Source organism: Anser anser (genome assembly GCF_964211835.1).
Source record: "Anser anser genome assembly, chromosome: 1".
In the NCBI taxonomy this organism is placed as follows: Eukaryota; Metazoa; Chordata; class Aves; order Anseriformes; family Anatidae; genus Anser; species Anser anser.
Window position 1 is genome coordinate 97,275,771 of NC_139720.1, and position 20,109 is coordinate 97,295,879.

General features: G+C 46.9%; 2 protein-coding genes across 4 annotated transcripts in view; one reads left to right on the top strand and one right to left on the bottom strand.

The window, feature by feature from the left end:
- LOC310892227 (uncharacterized protein) overlaps positions 1-18,905 on the bottom strand; it is a 111,599-nt gene extending 92,694 nt beyond the window's left edge. For all 3 annotated transcript variants that reach the window (XR_014577953.1, XR_014577954.1, XM_083819690.1), the window contains exon 1: positions 8,644-18,905. The gene's annotated coding sequence lies outside the window, so the exon portion shown is untranslated. The remainder of the gene's footprint in view (positions 1-8,643) is intronic.
- Positions 1-19,698, top strand: part of GAP43 (growth associated protein 43) — a 55,191-nt gene extending 35,493 nt beyond the window's left edge. Inside the window, exon 3 of the mRNA XM_083819689.1 lies at positions 18,918-19,698. Coding sequence (XP_083675815.1) covers positions 18,918-19,006 — 89 coding nt within the window. The 3' untranslated portion in view covers positions 19,007-19,698. The remainder of the gene's footprint in view (positions 1-18,917) is intronic.
- The last annotated feature ends 411 nt before the right edge of the window (positions 19,699-20,109 follow it).

Sequence of the window (20,109 nt, forward strand, 5' to 3'; positions counted from 1 at the left end):
CTGTATCACATTATCTGTGGATGTCTTCCCTGGTGCAAACACGAGAAAAAGTCAACGACATCTCGTATGCAGAGATTTTTCCCTTCATTTAAGGGCAGGACAAAAAAGAGAGGAAGAAAGGAAAGGGCTAACTAACAGATAAAGAGAACTGCATGATCTTTAATGCTTAATATTTAATGTTTCTGGAGCAGGAGAGAGGCTTGGTGATTCTTCATACCATTCCCTAATTCCCCTGACAGACCTCAGCCCTTCTTGTTATTCAGTTCTACATACTCGACTTGTCTGTTGGTAATGGCTTAGGAAATGGCTTCGACCAACTGTCTTGTATCCAGTATTAGTTGTTCTCATATCCTGGGCATTCCCAGTTGTACAGTAGGGCAGTTTCTAAGCAATCCTCATTGTATCACCTCTGGGAAAAGTAGATGGATCCCGACCTGAGTAAGCCATGAAATGAGTTTGTGGACTTTGTTCAGCAGCTTATGGAGGACTGAAGTAAGAAGGACATCTTTTAGTTCTCTTCATGACTTCTGGTGGGCAACTCACATGCCAGGATGCTGTTCTCTTATTTGAGCTTCCTTGTAAAGAAGCTTTCTTTTTATGATCCAGCTTTTGCCTCTTTGGAGTTGGAATTATGCTTAGATGCCAACCTACTCAAGAGGTCAAAACTGGTAGGAGGGAATTTATACATTACTCATGTATCACGATGTAAGATATATTCTAATCCATGTTGCATTGGCTTAAACCTGAAAAGTCTTCATGAAAGTCACTGCAAAGAGTCTACACTAATACAGCTTTGAAAGATCAGCCCCCAGCACAGCAGACTATAGAAGATGGGATACTGTGTGCCTTATGGGGAGGAGAGAAGGTGAATACCACACAATGTTAGATTCTCTTTATACTCTCTGAGATTTTCAAGGCTCAGCTCCAAACCTGGCTAGCTCTCACATCAAAAGCACTCTCAGATTGTCAGGTAAGGATACAACAAAGCCCAGAAATGTGAAAGAGTAAATTGTGCCTAATGAAACAAATTGGTCTTCTTTTGTTGGGAAATGAAGAATGCTGTCTCCTGCTTGATGAAACAGCTTTACAATGGAGCAGTTTCACAGCTGAAATGAAAAATCAGCCACATGACAATTGCTTTGCATGCATGTGAGCCCACAGCTCCTCCTGGGCCCTGTACCCTGCAAGCTGGGAACACTGGGAGGCACTATCTTCGCTTCCTTAGAGAGAGCAAGTCCCTACAGATCCTTTTTCATGGTTTAGAGTCGAATCGGTTCTTTGTTTTCAGTTCAATCAGCATATTGATTGAAGGGCAATACTTGCTGCACCTAGAGAGCACTGGCTATATAAAGATTTGGAAAGGGAGACTGTCTATTGTCATGTACAAGCCAGAGGGTACAGCCTACGCCACGCAAGAGGATTGCAGTTGTGTAACTGGAGTTTTAGTCTTGGCCCATGGGTAGCTGGAAGGAGACAGAACACCCTCACTGCCATGCCTGTTTCACTAGAGCTTATCTCTGCTGCTACACCTGGCAGCTGAAGAAAGCAATGCAAATGCACCAGTCTTCCTGTGACTGCCCCAGAGGGACCAACTCTAAGCATGCATGCCAGCATTTTCCTGTCTGTAGTACTATTCAAGCAAAAAAGTAAGAATATAAACGCAATTTTGGTTACCCACAACATGCTGAAAGATGACAAAGTATGTGCCTAGTCCTCAGCTTCTTTGAAATTTTTAACCTTTGCATTGTGCCTAGATGGGTACATGAGTTGTATATGTATTTCAGAGCCTGCAAAATGGTTCAGATAAACTTGTGAGGGGCAGAGTGAGAAAAGCAGAATGTCACAGTTTTCCAGAGAACAGGAAACTTACACACCACCTGCAGCAGGTGCAGGATTTCCTCTTCTCTTGCAGAGTGAAATATGGTCTCTGGTCCCATGAGTGCCTCAGGTCTGCTTTTTCCAAATGAGGTGTTCTTTACCCAGTAAAGGTGCGAGCAATGCCATTGATAAAGCAAGATCTGACCTCTTTTAATGAAATCCTAGGTGGCACTAAGTGTATTTGCTGATGACAAGGTGTGGGCTGACTTTGGAAAATGCCTTCTGAGGAGAGCAAATTAATCACTGTTTTGGACTAAGGGGGTACCGGTTCTTCTGGGACCTCAATAAGAAAGGTGTGGACAGTCAAAGGTGGTTAAGTGGTTTATTTTGTGAGGATGGAAATTATACAAAAGATGACAGCAATCCTATGTAATCACGGCTGTTGCAGTATCAGAAGAGCCCCTCCTCAATGATCACAGCAGGCTGTGCAGAGTTCCTGTCCACTGGGAGGTTGGCCAGCCTCCCTGTTCTTCACATCTTTGTAGCATTTTTGCAGGTGAACAAAGTTATCAGTCTTGTACCTGTACAGTACTGAACTTTCTAGATGGTGCATACAGTGAGGTTTGCTGAGGGTGTTATACTCTTACACATCTCCATAGGAAGGAGCTCTACATATGGTATTGTTAAAGGCAGTGCATGCTGATATCACGGTATGTGCTTTTGTTATATAGTGGTCACTCACACTAACACACCAGTCTCTACAGCGAAGGCCCATGATTAAATTCAGCCTAGATTCTCCGTGAAATCAGTCTCTTTGTTACAATGTCTTCTGCAGTGACCCACTACAACTGCACTCAGACCATCTCCAGAAAATGCTCCAAAATCCCCACATGGGAGGAAGCCTTCCTGCCATAAACGATAGCCAGATTTTCAGGTGAGAAACGCTCAAATAGCAGACCAGTGGACAGAACAGACAGACAGACAATGAAACTTAAGTGGCAGCTGTTTGTTGTAGCTGCCAGCAGTGCTCTGCACAACCACCAGTGTCATCTCTTCATGCTAGGATCGAACTTTTCAGACAGATATAAGCTTGCAGAGTATCAGCTGGAATTTACAGCTCCAAGGAGCAGCACTTTACAGACAGAAGTACTGGCCCTGTGGTACAGATGATTGCTGTGCACTGAGCGACGGGACTGGGAAAGTTCACCAGGGCAGCACGATCGGATTAGTTAGACATTCCTCAAGTGCTGTATGATAGCTGCATTGACACTGGATTATCAGTGGCAGTTCAGTGATCACTTCCAATCTCTGCAGCAGCTCCGTGGAGTCTGGCAAGGTGAAGTTGTGCTCCCAAGGGACTGTGGGTCCATGCAGAGGAATGTAAGAACTGCCAAGGCAGGTCAGACCTAACATCCATTTACTGTACTTCTCTAGCTGTGGCTAGCACCAAATACTGCTATAGGCAGATTTGGGATCAACTGCCCCTCTACAGCTAGGATCCATCTGTGTTCTCTGTCGCATAGGATTTGGTTTAACAGTTAAAACATGATGTATTATCTCTTGACACTAATTATAACTGGGGTTTTACATGGCATGTATAAATGCACAATATCTGACTAAGTGTTAACAGCTTTCCCAACTCCAACCAACTGCACAATGGCTAGAAAGATCACCAATGAATTGGCCACCATAGCCTTAAGTATCTTTCTTTACTTATGTTCATCAGAGAAAGAACAAAAGCTTCTGATAGCCCTACTTTACACTGTTGCTCATCGTATACAGCATCATATTGTATGTGCATATGCACAGATGGCATAGTACCATAGCCCTTGCTATTCCTATCTTCCCTGACAAAAACACAAGCAATGTTTTCAATTGCTTTTTGTGTGAAAGCATTCCCAGGCTTCTTAGCATCTTTGTTGCTTTTTGATGAATTTAAATCTCTTAAATCTATAAAGGTCCTTTATGAGATGGGGTGACAAACACTGTATCCGTTGTACACAGTCCAGAAGAGGCTGTACTTGTATACGTGTACTTCCAGAAAGGCATTACTTCTTCTCTTTTTCTCCTTATCCCAGTCCTTAGGCACACTAACATCTTGGCTTTTTGAGCACAGCTATCCAATGATCATGGATGAATGCAATGATATCCAGGTCCATCATGGACTTGAAAGTTCTCCTTTTTGTAAAAGCACCACACATATATTATATATTTACACATAGTTGTCTGTGTGATTGGGCAGTGGCCAAGGGAACCAAAGAAATTTAATCAGTGGCATGAGGTCTTCAAGTCAGTGGTTGGCATGAAGACAGGTACTGGCATCAGCTGCCTGGGCTAGGCTCCACCTCCAGTTCTGGACCACCAACAGACTGTCCGAAAGCCCAACTCAAGCTAGCTCAACTTGGACAGGTCTCTAAGTGTAGTATATTTCTCAAGGGTACATTCATACTGCAAGCTTGACATAAAGGAGAGTTTCCTCATTCCCTAGCTTTTCTCTCTTCTCTCTTTCTCATTCTTTCTGAATGTCTTTCAGGCAGGAAATAGATGAGATGCATAAAGTTAATGTATGGGGGGAAATTATGTGACAGAGTGATACTGCTCTCTGCTTAGCTGTTCTCTGAAGGGAAGTTTGGTCTACCTTTTCAAGTTAGTAGAGCTATGGCTTTCTTCGTGTCTTTGTATTCCCTGCTGAAGATTTCCCTTTGCATACCTTTTAGCTCTAACGTTCTATACATTATAAAAGGTCTTGATTTTATCATCTCCAATTGTGAATATGTGGTCTGTGGAAATATGTCTTCTTCCTTTGTGTGTCCTTAGTGACATCACTGTCAGCATGGGACACTGAAACAGAGCCGAAAATCTCATCTGAGGTCTTGGCAGCCAGGAGTTGGACACCTGCCCTTAGCAGGGCTTCAGAGTAGTCAGGAAAAGAGCTACAGAAGCCTGGACAGGGCCCAGAGATGCAAAGGAAAACGCCGTTCTTCTAATGACAGAAAAATTGAGACTCAAGGCTTCATGTAAGTAAGTCTTAGATAGAGGTCATAAGGTCCCAATTATCCAGTGTTCAAAAGACCACTCACTTTCCAGCTGTACCTTAAGGCAACTGCAAATGAGTCCTCTTTTCATTATGAAAGAAAACAGAAGGTGTAAGACGCTATTCAACCTCTCCATCTTCCTTCAGCAAGACACAGTAATTGGGAATGCTAATAATGATGACTGGACATTACCTGTAACCTACAGGGCTTAATGAAGAAGAAAATTTCTCTAACACTTGGAAGAGCATCCAAATCCCTATGCTAAAGTGGTGCAGTGCTGCAGAACCATAACTGACAGTGCATTGCATGGACAGGGAAAGGGGTGGGAGAGCAGGAGTGAGAGCTATGACCAGTCTGCAGTAGCATTCCCCAGTGCTGCTGACTTTGGCAGAACTGTCTTGGCAGCTGTGAAAAATGTTTCAGAGACCTTACTGGATAACTACTTGAAGAGATGAAAAATGGGATAAAATAAAAATAATTAAAGTTGGAGCAGTGCAAAGTATTTTTAAAAATATCTTTGCTGTTCTTAAGGGATTTGGGCACCTGTTGATTTGGAAATGACACAAGTCTCTAAGAAGGAGGAGGAAAGTTGAATGCAAGCTTGTGTGGACTAAGTCCACAACTGCCTAGTTCTTTGATAAGTGTAAGACTCCTTCCCCACACTGGGTCTGGACCTAGAAATAAAAGAGTAAGTATTCCAGCCTTGACAGCTTGTTTTGCCTATCCCCAAATTTCTCTCTGAGCTTCCCTTCTTCCTCCATCCTTACTTCCATCTTTTACAGCCTGTTTGGAGGCAACACTCACGAGCTATAGCTATATCTACGTGGCTGAAATCTAAGCCTCACCAGTTTACGTAAGGCGAGGATTTCACATGTGATTTCAGCATGGGTGTTGTAAAGGATTCAGAGTAATCTTCAGTCATCAATACTGAAACAAGAGCTAAGCCACTGGAGACGCAGCCCTGGACTGGACTCTGCCAAGCTGCACTTCAGGAAGACATGCAAGTTGAAGGAGTCTGTGGTCTTAATCTCAGATCTGCTTGCAAATGATCTATATGTTTCTTTCCCTGTTTAGTGCTCAGTGCAAAATTGTAACACTGCCCTTCTTCTTTTCCTTGTGGTTGGAAGAGGTAGAAACCTCTCTGCATTGATGGGGCCTGATCAGAGACTGCTGTAATGTTCGCTACAGAAATTCTGTCTGGTCCTTTGTCTACAGTCTGTTATTCAACTGTTATGTTAGGGATCCAGATGGTCAAAGCGCAGTGAAAGGAAGTAACTTTATTGCCAAACAGAGAGTATGTACTGGCACAAGATCTCCTCTGTACTATACCTGGTCATCCTGTCCCAGTGTACAGCTCCTACTATGTGCCATGGACATTCAGTGTACTGCAGGTTTGCAAGTCAGTGGGACCAGTAACTAAAAGATCCTTCAACAGTGTAAGCAGTTTTGACACATGCCTTTAAGATTTTATTTGGGGGTGAAGGTACTCTTTGCACAAATCCATCCCAGCACTACCTGTCAAGCCTTAATCTGGAGATTTATCAGTGTGAACAGACACAGTGCCAGGCACAGGGACTAAACTTGACCTCCTGTCCATGACATGAGCTCTCCTGAACACACCTGATGCCCAGCAGCAAGTCACTGAGGAGAAATGCACAGCACTGCCACCGAATAGCATCAGTTCTGTGGATGAACGGCAGGCTTTGGTCTCAAGAGATGCTAACCCAGTACTGTTCATTGCACTCAATAAAGACACACAAAATGAGAAAGAAAACGTTTCTTTCTGCCTCAGGCTAGAAACCTTCTTCATGGCTGAAGCCAAATGACTGTGAGAAAGATGGATGGAGTCACTGATTTCTACCTCAGGGAACAAAGAGAAAATTCCAGCCATTCCTAACTGATGTAGTATACTTCTTGTCCTCATTTCTAGCAAAACGCTCACACGTGTTTCTACCAAACAGAGGGCTTGAGCCTCGTTGCAGCTCAGACTACCTCCATGCAGAGCTTCTGAGTCCTGCCAGGCTGAATTTTTTCTTCTGTGAAACATGTCATCATTAAAGAACCCCTTGATTTGTCAATAACAAACATAACATATCAGTACATCCCAATGGTGGTATTTCTAGGTGAAAGTAGTAAGAGAAACTTTTGCCTGCTTTTATAGTAGCTAGTATGTGAGGGTCAGGTACTCCCTGAAGGGGACAGAAGACAAGATGGGCCCATGACCTACAGAGGGAAGCTGAAATCCAGGGAGCTTAACAAGCAAGCCATTGGGCTGCTGGCTATGCTGGGCAATGTTTCCCCTGATGCTTCCTGCTGGAGATGTTCCATTTTGTATAAATTATTTATTATTTACTGAGGCTGGGATGCAGAGCTTGGTCTCCCCCATTCAAGATGAATGCCCTGACAGCCAGGCTACGGAGCCAATCTTCTCCTCTGGCCCAATGAATATTTAATGATTTATGGAAGTGGAACAGCTCCATCAGGAGAGGAAGAGTGAGAGAGACGTGTTCATTCACGTAGAAATCCCACAACATCTCTTTGTGACCACCATGCAGGACCTGAGCCAAGGACCTTTGCAGTAAATAGTATCAGCCAGAGGACCAGGGGAGACAACATGAGCACAAAACGGTGGGGTGCCACTGCCTCCGCTTCAGTGCAATTTCAGAGCAGCTCAGGCCTGGTCAAGTTCTTGCCTCAGATAAGGCTGGTTTCTGTGATGGTTATCATCAAAATGATGATGCCCAAGGTGAGGGTACAGGCTGCTTCACCTTGAGTAAAAACTTTGGAGCTCTGCAAGTGGAGCTATGATAACTCACAACACAGCTGGGCTTTGTGGCAGACTTTGGCAATGTGTGAGGTGGTGGGCAAGCGGCTGCCCCTTGGCTCCACAGCCAAAGCAAGGCCACCTCGGCTGGCAGTGTCAGCAAAGAGAGAGCAACTGCACTGCTGAAATGTCCTTTGATGAGGGAGAGAGGCAGCACTGTAGGCTAGCTCAGCAGAGAGCCATCTTAGCGCCCTGTATGGGTGCTTTTCCCACCACAGGAGCCATACAGAGGAGCTTCAACTTTGCCACTCACAAGCCAGATGAGCCTCCTCCTCCAGCATTTTGGGTGGTGTAGCGTGGCTGTGCACAAGACACGGGGCTGACACACTATACCTTTATGAGGCACATGTGTCCCCGGCATTTGCAGCTGACCTGCTGGGTGCCCTCATTAATCAATTCATTACCCGTCTAATCGAACTGTTTTAGTGAAAAGCCAATTAAGCCGAGATGATTACTGTGGGGCAGCCGCCCTGATGCACTTGGTGCAGAGCTCACAAAGTTTGGAGGATGGAAAGTTCCTCCTGCAGAAGGCAACCTGGTAGAGGGTAAAAACCACTCCCTTATTTGAACTAAACCCAGAACTACTGATGCTGGCTGCTGCCCCTTCACAGGAACAGATTTCCCAGGATTGCTCCTCCCCTGTCCCAGCTCCATGCTGTTCCCTCGGGTCCTGTCGCTGTCCCCAGAGAGCAGAGCTCAGCGCCTGCCCCTCCGCACCCCTCGTGAGGGAGCTGCAGGCCGCCATGAGGCCTCCCCTCAGCCTCCTCTGCTCTGGGCTGAACAAACCAAGGGACCGTAGCTGTTCCTCATACATATTCCCCTCCAGACCCTTCACCATCCTCATAGCCCTCCTTTGGACACTCTCTAATAGTTTTTTTGTCCTTTTCATACTGTGGTGCCCAAACCTGCACACAATACTTGAGGTGAGGCCGCAGCAGCGCAAAACAGAGAGAGAAAATCCCTTACCTCAGCCAGCTAGCAGTGCTGTGCCTGATGCAACCCAGGGTAGCGTTGGCCCTTTTGGCTGCCAGGGCACGCTACTGGCTTATATTCAACCTGCCATCGACCACACCCCCAGATCTAATCCATGAGGTCACAAACCAGGGAGGATCAGGCTTTTGTGGTGTGAGCTAGGAAGGTGCCTGGTTGTCCATCCAGCTTTTCAGGATGAGTGCAGTGAATCCCACTCTTTCCACCCCTGGAGGGCCATGATTAAGCAGTCTAAGATAATGGATTTGGGGTTGAGAGGAGGGTTGCTCTACACCAGCAGTGCCACTCCACGTTATTCTCTGAGTGGGGATTTCCCCACACGTGTTCATAGATCAAAATTCCTCTTCCGACATCCAGGCTGTCAGAACCTGCGTGGTGACATTTTCATGTTGAAACAAACAACAAAGTCTCCCAGTAGCTTCGGTGGGAATAGCATTAAGCCTGATATGCCTCCCAGAGAGCTGCAGCTGTGTTTTGGTGCCCGTTCTGCACAAACACGTTGGGATCCAACATGTGTGCACCCCAGCTGTGCATATGGGAAATATTAATAATATCTTGATGCAAAGAGCTGGTGTTGTTGATGTTGCAACTGCTGGGGACAGTTATTTACAAGATGGCTGTGGAAGGCCTGACAACAGGCATTTAATTCATTTTAGCATCAGATTTTCAGAGCCTTGGTGTACGAAGATGGACTGAAACAAACTAGCGATCTCTAAATGAAATTTCTCTTTCGTTTCAGCATAAAATGGGAGGATGGCAAAGGGGAGAAAAAGAGACATTTTATATCCTCTCCTTGATTGTAATTCTCTGCCTTCAGCTAGATCAATATCACTTCTGCTAGAGATGGAGGCTGCTTTTGGTTTCCATGGTAATCTGGGTTGTTGGAGGCTTGCAGGCTCCATGAATCCCCAATTTATCAGCCTTCTAGGGTTTAATAATGGAGACCAGCAGTCAGGCTGCTTATGAATGGCACATGTCTTTTGGTCTGGGGGAAGGGAGGCGGGAGTGTGGTTTGTAGTAAGGGCTGCAGCAATTTGTTTCCCTGTCACTGACAGCTGAAGGGGGAGGAGAACAAGGGGAGGAGCAGCACATTAATTCTGGATGCACCAAAGGAATTTCTAGACCTTTTTGCTGCAATTATGGAAGATTTCCTCCTCTGGCCTCTTTTCCCTGAGCAACTTTGCTGAAGCAGGGGAAGAGAGCAACCTCACAGCCTGTCCTGTGTGACAAGGTAGGAGATATAGACTGAGAACCCAAAGGCTCCAGCACTGCACGTTTCCTTCCTGTCCTGAGCCCTCTTTATTTCAGGATCAGCAGTGCATGAATGCCAGCAGGCTGCCATTGTTTTGGGTTCATTTTTCTTCCACTACTGATCCTACCACAATTGCCAGGCTGATCAGCAGAGCTGTCACTTGCTGTGCTACTCTCTGTGCATCTGCCAGAACTATCCAAACGTGCACCTCCATCCCCAGATTGCTGTAAGCTTCACTCCGTGAATTAATTAGTTTTCTGGGATTGTCCTGGCTGCATGGCAATCACTGTCAGTCACTTCAGTAAGGCCACCTTTAGCTCATGCGGCCACGATCAACTCTGGGTGTTTCCATTGATTCTTATCTTTACTCTGATTTCTTCCCTATGATCTCATAGGGCAATCACAGTAAAGAGGCTAAAGAATAAATGGATGCATCTTGTCAAGATGCCGGTGCTCTCTCTTAACATGCACTCTGTTTCCAAACCATCCTCCAGCATTTAACCCAGCAAGAAGGAAAAGTTGGGTGACACAACAGAACACTGTTGCATGAGATGGGGACTTCTTGTTTTCCAATACATAAGCCAAGAACAGCTGCCAAGTGTTACATTCCACAGCTGGAAGCCAGTAAAAATATCTGTATTCAAGCTGTTCGAATCGCAAGGTATTTCAGGAATTAAAAAAGGTAGCCTTTATGGTCTGCAGGACCTATGTGAAATCTGCAGGGGTAGGGGAGGTGAAGAGCAAACAACTGCTGGGTTATTTCTCCACAGGTCTTCCTGTTTCAGGGAGGTAAAGTAATGAATGCTGTTCTTCTACCTCCCATCTTGTGATGGCTTGTGGGAATATCACTGAGATTGCTGCACCATTTTGGCCTGAAATTGGGACTTTGTGGAATTTCAGAAATCAGAGGCCTTTTTGCTGAGTACCAGGACCAAGGTGCAGCACCTATGAAGGTGCTGCTGTGTGCAGAGGAGCTGGCTGAGGCTGGAATGAAGAGCTGAGGAGACTCAGCCTCCTGGGTACACCACAAGCTCTTGGGTGACCACAGCCCAGCTCTTCATACTGTGCTCTCTCTAAAATGCAGATAAAAACCTCTGCTTTCCTTGCTGGGATGCCACAAAAATTAAATACTTCCACGACTGTGAGTTAGGCCATCGTTATGGTGATGAAGACCAGTGCTTACATTGCTGTCTGCCTGTAGCAATTTGGGAAGGTCACAATGGAGACAGCTCTTGACCTTCACAAAGGTCCACGTTTGTCATAAATGCATGATTTGGTTATTATAGCCTACATGATCTGTATGTGTATGTATATATCCTGTATGATCTGGATATTATATCTAAAAAGACCAGTACATTACCCCGCTGGAAAGTCAAGCAGTGCGAGCAACCTTCGGCTGCATTTGCTTGTAACAGTGATGGCAGCCAAGAAAGAGGTGTTGTTACAGGAGAGCTCATGGCCTGAAAAACCTAACCACTCGGGAGTGGTTCTTCCAGTCCCAGGCTGGATTGCAATGGCCTCGTTATAGGTACTGTGCATGGGCAGTCCGGGCCAAAAGTGCTGGCGCTAGGCAGGAATAAAACACCTGCCAGCGGCAGACATGCGGTTTGTCTCAGCCTTCAGGCTTGGCTGCATCCATGCGTGTGGGAAGCAAACGGCACCAGGAGAGAGGAGAGCCGCTCCTTTCCCATTCTTTAGAAAGCGAAAATGTTTGCAAATGTAGCTGTAACAGGGTTAACGCCTCACATTCGCGAGGAACATCCCCCCTCTCCTCTCTCCACCCGTGTCCTCCACCACTCCCATGTCTCTGGAGACCCCGCCGCTCCCGCCCGGCAGCCCAAGTTGGGAGTTTCCATGGCAACTCGGCAGCTGGTGTCTAGACACTGTGAAAGATGCTTCGCAATGGAGCCGGGAGCCTGACTCCCTCGGCACCCCCTCCCCGCTGCCGTGCACCCCCAGCTCCGCTCCCCCCTTCCCACCCTTGCAGGATGCCGACGCACGGTGGGATTTCCGCAGTGCTGGGGACCAAAGGCACCGGGAGGGAGGGGAAGGAGGGGAAATTCCTCAGCCGCTGGCTCGGCATCCTGACAAGGTGCAAAGGCAGCTGGGGCGACAGATCAGGGGCTGGCTGTCCTCTGAGGATTGAGCAGGACTGGGGAAAGAGGCGGCTGTCTGAGCTTGGGCCAATGTTGTCAGCCATGGGACTGGCAGGAGTTGTTTTTCTTCTCTCTGCTGGCGCAAAGGAGGTGGGCAGGCATGGGCTGAAACAGAGATGAGGCGGTCCAGGAGTGGGAGGCCCAAAATGCCATGTGTGGTGGCCATATTCACCTTTGTGTTTCAACCATAACAGGCCATGTCTTATCCCTCATCCCCAGTGTGTCCCATGTCCACTTCGTCTGCGGCATCTACGAGCACAGCACATATTACCCCCATTTCCCTGCTTCTTTCCTGCTTCTTTTCAGCAGTTACTGGGCAGCTTTCCTGGACCTCCTGCCTGCTACTTGCGGTGGGGACATCCCACCCCACTACCTTCTTGCAGGGTTTGCTGAGGGGATGCAGGTCTCCCAGGTGCCGTGTGCCCATCGAGACCCCCAGGGCTCACAGGGACCATGTAGCACCCTGGGTCCATCTGTAGCAAGTGAAGAGGTTGGGAGAAATCGTGCAATTCAGCCCCCTGGACCAGGCACAGCCACTCATCTGAAATCCCCGACTGCTTCACTTCTCAGCATTTTGCTGGGCCAGCGAAAATCTGTCAGTTTTCAGAAGCAGCGAGCAGGAAGGGCGTAGGATTTTAGCACTGTATATGGCACATAACAAGGCTGACTGCAATGGGCTAACTTGGATTGGGAAGGGAACTGCATAAGCAACAGCTCTGAACCCGAACTGCATCTTGTTTCAGCAGTCTCAGACCTACCATTGTCTGCCTGGAACTGGCTCCTGGCTGGCTAGGAGGACAGATGGATCGGGACAGATGAATCAAGCTGTGAAGCCTGGATCGAAATCTGGACCCAAATGTCGTTAAAACTAGGAGATGCTTAGGTCATGGATTTCAAATGGGGCCTTGCAGCATTCCTTACCCTCCAAAAAATGTCTCTAAACAGAGTCGTCTCTGGAGTAAATGAAGGCTGCTTATAACAGGGCAGCAAAACCCAGATTAATATTTGGAAGTAAATAGGAAGGGACCAGACGAGGCACAGGTTTTCAGTCCCATCTCTGGCCAAGCTGTGGCTGGCAGAGGGCGGAGGGGGGAAGGGGGAAGGATTGAGCATGGCAAAAGGACCCACATTGTGGCTGATGCGAGAGAAAGAGCAGCGGCTGAGGAGACATGGGCAATGCTTTAGCACAAAGGCATGTTCTAGCAGCACAATCAATATCAGCAATAATTATGCAAACAGTGGGAAAGCAGCAAAAGCAAAATCCCTGCATCTGTAGTAGAGTCCCAGAGTGTTTGTGCAATTTCTTTTATCTTGGCATCAGCTGTGGTAATTTAAAGATCTGCAGTGGAACAGAGAGGAAAAGGAAAACAAAACCCAAGCCACCAGCCACAAAAGAAATGATCAGCAGAGAGGTTACTGCTACTATGGTCATAAGCTGATGTCTGCTCTGATTTAATTAATCTTGGCAAGTCAGACGGGAGCTGGGCAGGTCCCAAGAGACAGTGTTTTACCCGGAAATCCACTCAACCTAATTTCTCTAATGTAGGGCAGTGGAGAGACTTGGAGAGGAGCCTGCACGCTCAGCCATTAGAGCGCAGCATAGGCAAAGGCAGCTGGAAGTGCCACCATCCAGCAATACTGCTACCTGCGTGCCTGCCTCAGCTTTACAGCAACCAGAGCTGCATATGTTTGAGGCGTTTGCTCACCAGCAGGGCTCACAGATATCATTCTCGCCCTTTCCAGGAAATACGTGGAGTGCTGAGGGGCAGGAGCTCTCCAAGACCCTATTTCAGCATGGATCTGTAATTCATTTCTGTATCATTTCTCTTCCGTGGGCAAGGCACAATTCCCTGTAAGGTACCTGTTGGAGCTGTAGGTTTGAGGCACCTCTTGACAAAGGCCCTTAAGCTGGGAAGCAAACACACTTCAGCCTCTCCCACCAAACAGCTCTGTCCCTGAAGCACTTGCACAGTCACAGCCTAAGGTTTGTCTGAGACTGCCCCAAATGTTTCTCAGCTCAAGGCTGCCCCAAATGTTTCTCAGCTAGAGGCTGCCCCACCCAGCGTGCTCGAATGAAGCAGGTTTGGTGGCAGCTCAGCTCGCGGATGCTCATCGCCAATGCCAAATTATCTCATGCTATGGGATGATTTGGACTGAGGAAATCACCATAGATTTAGAAAGATTGAAACACAGGTTGAAACTGCTTAATATTACGTCTCAGCCTTCCCTCCTGTATCATTTCTTCAATGCATGCACATGTTTTCTCATTTTTTTTGAGCCTGGGCCCTTCTTTTTGCTTTGTCTCTGTGGCTGCGATGCTCTAGAACAAATGTGTATGTCTGCACCCATGCTAGACACCTTCGCTTGATAGACATGGGTGTTCCCTGTCTGCAACTCCTCTTGTCCTGAAGTAGGCGTCTAAATAGGTTAGGTTAATAGTCTTAAAAATGTTGTTTATTTCCACTGCTTGGAAAGGGAGCACAGGGTGAGAAGACCAGCTGGAGATGTCTGTGCGTAGATGCCTGAACTTAGGTAAGATGCCTGTTATCTTCCACTTCAACTTTCCCGTTTCGTGATCTCTCTGTGCTGCCCCAGTCCAGGTGTATCTTAAGAGATAACTCACTGTCTCTTTCTTGTTCTCTCCCTTGCAAGTGGACACAGGGTACCCTCATCTTGCAGAAGGAAATCTCACAAAACTGGTGCATTCAGAAGGGGGCAGCTTTAGATACGTGAAAATTTGTCTACCTGGGAATGACATGTGGTTGTGCCTCAAGCAGGAGACAGAACGCTTCACATAAATGCCCCGAATTCTCACTTGCTTTCTTGTCACCTTTTACACCTACTCCAACAAAGTGCAAGGTGAATGTGCAATGCCAAGGCTGTACAGTTTTATCTGTGAACTGTACCTGTCCGCTACAAACCAACAGCTGTGACAGCCCCGAGTTCAAGGAAGTGGGAAATCAAACCTAGTATCAGGTAAAAAAACAATGTAAGAAAGATCCTCTCTGATCTATGAAATCCCCCAGGATAGCTATATAATAATCTCCCCAGGGACACCTACCAGCCCTTTTCTGGGACGCTGAAAACTAGGTTGGAGAAAACCCTGGAGACCATGCTGCAGAAATAGCCTGCATCAAACAAACTGGTGAAGGGTGAGTCAGACAAACTGTCTCACCTCTTCTTGTGAATCAGAAACTGCTATTAGCTGGCCCTGATGTCAGTAGGGTTGTGCTACCATGCTCCCATTGCACAGAGAGAATCCTCTTCTTTCACTGCTATGATTTAGCAGTGCCACAGCTTGAACTTCATTTTTTATGCTGGGTTGTTTATCCTTTGTGATGTTACCTCTTTCTGAAGTTCATTACAGAATAATAACACCAGGTTGCTTCTTTTCCCTTGTCCTAAAGATCAATGAAACGATGCTAAAGCTGCTAGGAAGTAAGACAAAGCTTAGTGGCAGCAGGGTGCACCTCTGTGTATGCTACTTCCCCTCGCTGCTTCAAAACCATGCAAAAAAAAAAAAAAGAGAAAAAAAAAGAAGAGAAAAAAAAAGAAAAGAGGAAGAATGGCTAGCTGAATTTTGCTTGATAGTTCTCATCAGAAAGGTAGACCACTTGTTTATATTTGGGCCATCCATGGAGGTGAAAATTGGCTTGACTTTGCCATGTGTCCAGCGTTTGGGTTAGCAAGACTTAAATGTGTTGTGAAGTGACTTCATAGCCTTTCTGCTGCTCCTTGACCTCGGAGTCAGTCCAGGCTATTTCAGCCATGGCAGATGTCAGTGCAGTCTCTGCCTACCACCAGCTGCTCCCCAGAGAAGAGCAGCGGGAGCAGCAAGGCTCCTCTGCCAGCCAGGAGCCTCTGGGTGCCACGGGCATTCCCTGGAAATCAGATTTGTCGCTGTGGCGAGCCAACAGGGAACATAACATGGCAGAAGGTCATGTTTCAGTCTATCTGCTTATCCTAAGAGCAAGAACAGCGCAGGAAGCACTGTGAGTTATTCCGTGTTGCTCTGAGATTGCCAGCTCCCCCACTTTGAATGCAACCAGGTTCCTGCCCATGTCACTAGGACAACTGTCAAGAGCCTACTACTGAAGGAGCAAGACCCCAGTTTTAACTGCTGTTGAAATGGGGGCATCTGTGTGACCTAACCCTCTATATTATTTGGCCAAGGCTCTCAGTATAACAGCAGGTATTCAGGTCCTCCTGGTGTTATTCAGGTCCTCCCAGTGTCTATCCCTGTGCTAGCTGCATTAGGGGCCTTCTGTTGTGCTGTCTTGAAGAGGCTTTGGGGAGTCCTGGCTAAAACCTGTGCAGGTTTTCACTAAGAAGATGAAGAAATTTTTAAATATAGTGAAATGCAGTGGCTGGGGTTTGTGTTCCTTAAGCTGTGTTGCTCATCCTTTGTTGATCTTTCATTCGTCTTGCATTCATGTATGGGAAAGCAGACATTTTGTCTTACTAGGATCTCTCAGAGCCTCCTAGCAAAGCTGCTGGCTAACAATAGTCTTCTGGCCTACATTTAGGTGTGGATGGTCATGCATACTCTCAGCTCCATAATTCAACACGTGTCCTGCTACAAACACCTTGGAGAAGAGCAGGATTAAAAGGATTCCCCTCCCTCTGCAGAGATTCAATCATTCAGGAAAATTAACCAAACTGGTGCAAGTTAGCCTGCTTTGCCTTCCAACTATAATTGGATCCTATTTTAATCAATAACCTATTTTGGTTTTGGTTCATGGTTGTAGCTGTACTATATATAGAAGGAGTCTTTGAATATAATTCTGTTTTGCTGCTCAATGTCAAGGGAAAGCAAGTGCACAGCTTTTGCTGACAGGGAATTGCAGGTGCAGGGGCTCAGGGCATGGTATTGGGTGATAGAGTTGTTCCCACAGACATTTTGTAAAATCAGCAGCTGGTGTTCGCTAAGACAAAAAGTATGTGAAGGTCCAGAAGTAGAGCAGTTAATGTAGTTGATTCAGGGTAGGAAGTTACACACTCCTCAAAGGTGATCCGTATGGAAATGGTGCATAGGAAGGCATATAAATGAGCGGCTAAGGAGTGGAGGGGGACAGGGAAGTGAGAATTGCAGCACCTACTGGCAGTGCTGGAAGCAAATACAAGCCTGCCATCTGATGGCATCGAATGGACCAGGCAAGGATGTATAAATGGTCTCAGTCAGGAAACGTTCACATCCCAGTTAGCAATCTTACTAATGCTAAACATGGGTGTGAGGATGCTAATCCTCACAAACTAAACATTGGCATGTGAACATGAATATTGTTAAGCTGACAGCATGGGCCATGGTGTGTTTTTTGAATATGCCAATTAGCTTTGCCCCAGACAGCTCCCAGACACATCCACCCTTGTTCTGGGGAGCCATATGGACATGAGCCGTGTGGTGCCAGCTGGCCTCAGGGCCAGAGAGCAGTCCCTGGCCCATTTTATTTGCTGGTACAACATAATGTGATAGCCCATCACAGAAGCCAGGAACTGGCTGGTTCAGAGAGACCCCTGAGCCCACCATGAATGACCAGGAGAGGTCCAGTGATGCTATGGAGGTATATCAAGCTCCAGCACTGAGGTATGTGACATACCAATCTTGTGCTCCATCCTGCACCACCCAGCCCTTTTGCATTTGCTTCTTTTCTCCATTTTTTATCCCAAATCTGGAGTAATGCTGCTTGCTTGACTTCTCCACAGTGTGTGGGGGGGTTGAGGGGTAGGCAGTGAGGAATGGGGAGAAAAAGGGATATAGAGCAGACCAGCCACTCCAGTGCACTAAACCCTTGTGCATTATTCTACTGGCTGAACCATCACCTTCACTTGCGAAAACCAGTCCACACGGTGCACAGACCTTAGTGGTGCTTCTGAAAGAGGGTCAGGGACACGCCAGCGTAGCCTGATCTGAAGAGGATGAGAGCTGGTCAGCAATAATTCAGAAACAAATAAGGGGGCATGGTGTCTTAGGCTGGATGAGCCTAGCAGCAAGATCATTCCAGCTTGAGTGGTGCTCACTCAGTTTGCTTTGTCCCTCCTGGCTGTCCCAGTACTGATTCCCTGTCTGGTTCTTTGTTGTAGGATTGCTACTAGAATTCATTTTAATATGCAAACAGTATGCTGGCGCAAGGTGTCTGACTGACAGGCAGACCCAGCCTCAAGTTACATCCATTGCTTCCCCCCGGGGCAGCTCTGCCTTTGAAAGGAGAGCCCAGAAAACTGGAGACAGTGACAGCCTCCTGGGCCCTGTTCTTGAAGGCATAAAGACATTTCTCTAGACCTCTGTTTGGTGTAAGAGAAGTCTGAATTACAGGTTATTATTATTTTTTCCTTCTGGGTCTTGAGAGCTTCAAGAGCTGGCAGAATTTTTTCTTCATGACCTCTTTAAGACTCAGCTGGGAGGGCCAGTAGCAGAAATTAGGGGGCACCAGTTCCATGGTGGTTGGCACAGCTGGTGGGTTCAATAAAAAGGTAATACAGGTATCTGATCTGGCAGATTTTAGCACATAAGCCAAGAGTTTCATCAGTACACGTGATGAAATGAATGATGGTTGCCAGCCACATCAGCAGGGAACTCTGCTTGGGGATCTGGGCAGCTCCTTCCAATTACACATGGTTTCTGGTGGGGCTGGAGGCATTTTGGGAGAGCCGTGTGCTCGTCTGCTAGGCTGAGCCCTGGCACGTTCTTCCCATGCCAAAGAGATGCCAGGAACTGGGAGACCTGGTCACTTTGGGAAGAGAGAAGCCTGAAGCCATGCAGTTTGTCATGCAAGGGCTGTGTGCATGCGCAGGATGCTGTAGATCATGGCTGACTAACCCTGGACCGTCTCTTTCCCTACTAGATGCTGTAGAAGAAACCAAACCTACTGAAAGTGCCCAGCAGGAAGAGGTGAAAGAAGAAGAGAGCAAGGCGGACCAAGAAAATGCCTGAACATTAAGAAATGACTCCCCGTTGCCCCTCCCTCCCTCCCCCTATCCTCTATCCTTCCTTCCCACCCCAATCTCGATCTCCCCCCTTCCTGCTCACATCTGTGAGCCTGTCCGTCCCTCTCCCATTCCCACTTAAACCCTTTTTCTCTCTGTGTGGCAAACATTTAAAGAAAAAAAAAAGAAAAAAAAAAAGCAGGAAAAATCCCAGTCAAACAGTGTGGCTTAAACATTTCTTTGTTTCTTGGTGTTGTTATGGCGAGTTTTTTGGTAATGATGATCCAATCATTTTGGGAAAATTCTTGCACTGTATCAGAGTTCTTTGACCTGGCGCGTGCGTGTGTCTGTCTGCCCACCACGAGCGCTCTCTCTCTCTCTCTCTCTCTCTCTCCCCTCTCTCTCTTCTCCAAGTGTGTGTGTGTGCAATGTTCCGTTCATCTGAGGAGTCCAGACTTACCGAGTGAGTTAAAACAAAAGCAAAACAGGAAAAAAAAAATAATAATCCTTTTCTTCCTTTTTCAATGTGATGGAATGAACGAAAGAAAAACAAACAAACGAATGAAAAATAATACCAAACCCCAGTTTGTTTTCAGAACTAGAACAAAAAAAATATGTGCCAATTAGCGTAATGCTTGGCTCCAGGCTCCTTTTTCAAACTGAACAATAATTATAATAAATGAGAATAATGATCATTAACACCGCCGTGTCGCATTTCTATGCTGCCGTACACCCTCTGGCCTGCGTACACAGACCGGTCTTGGTGGGCCTCTTGTTGCGTGGCCCCGCTCTGCTCCTCAGCCACTGCTCCGCCACCGGTCAGTGACTGTCCGCTCTCCCTGGCATCACCAAGGGGATTTTTAGGGGACCTCAGGCTTGGATTTTGAGTGAGGCATCAGCACAGAGTGAGGCGTTAATGTAAATAACGGAAGTAGCAAAATTGGTCTTGGGAAAGAACAAAACAAGTGCCCCTCTAGGAGGCCCCTAGGTCCTGATTCAGAGGAGCATGGCGACCTCGGAGCAGCCCCACGGGTCCCAGCTGAGGCACCAGCTTTGGTCCATGCTGAGGCCCTGAACGCCCCCGGCCCCTGCCAGGGGATGTACTAAGGG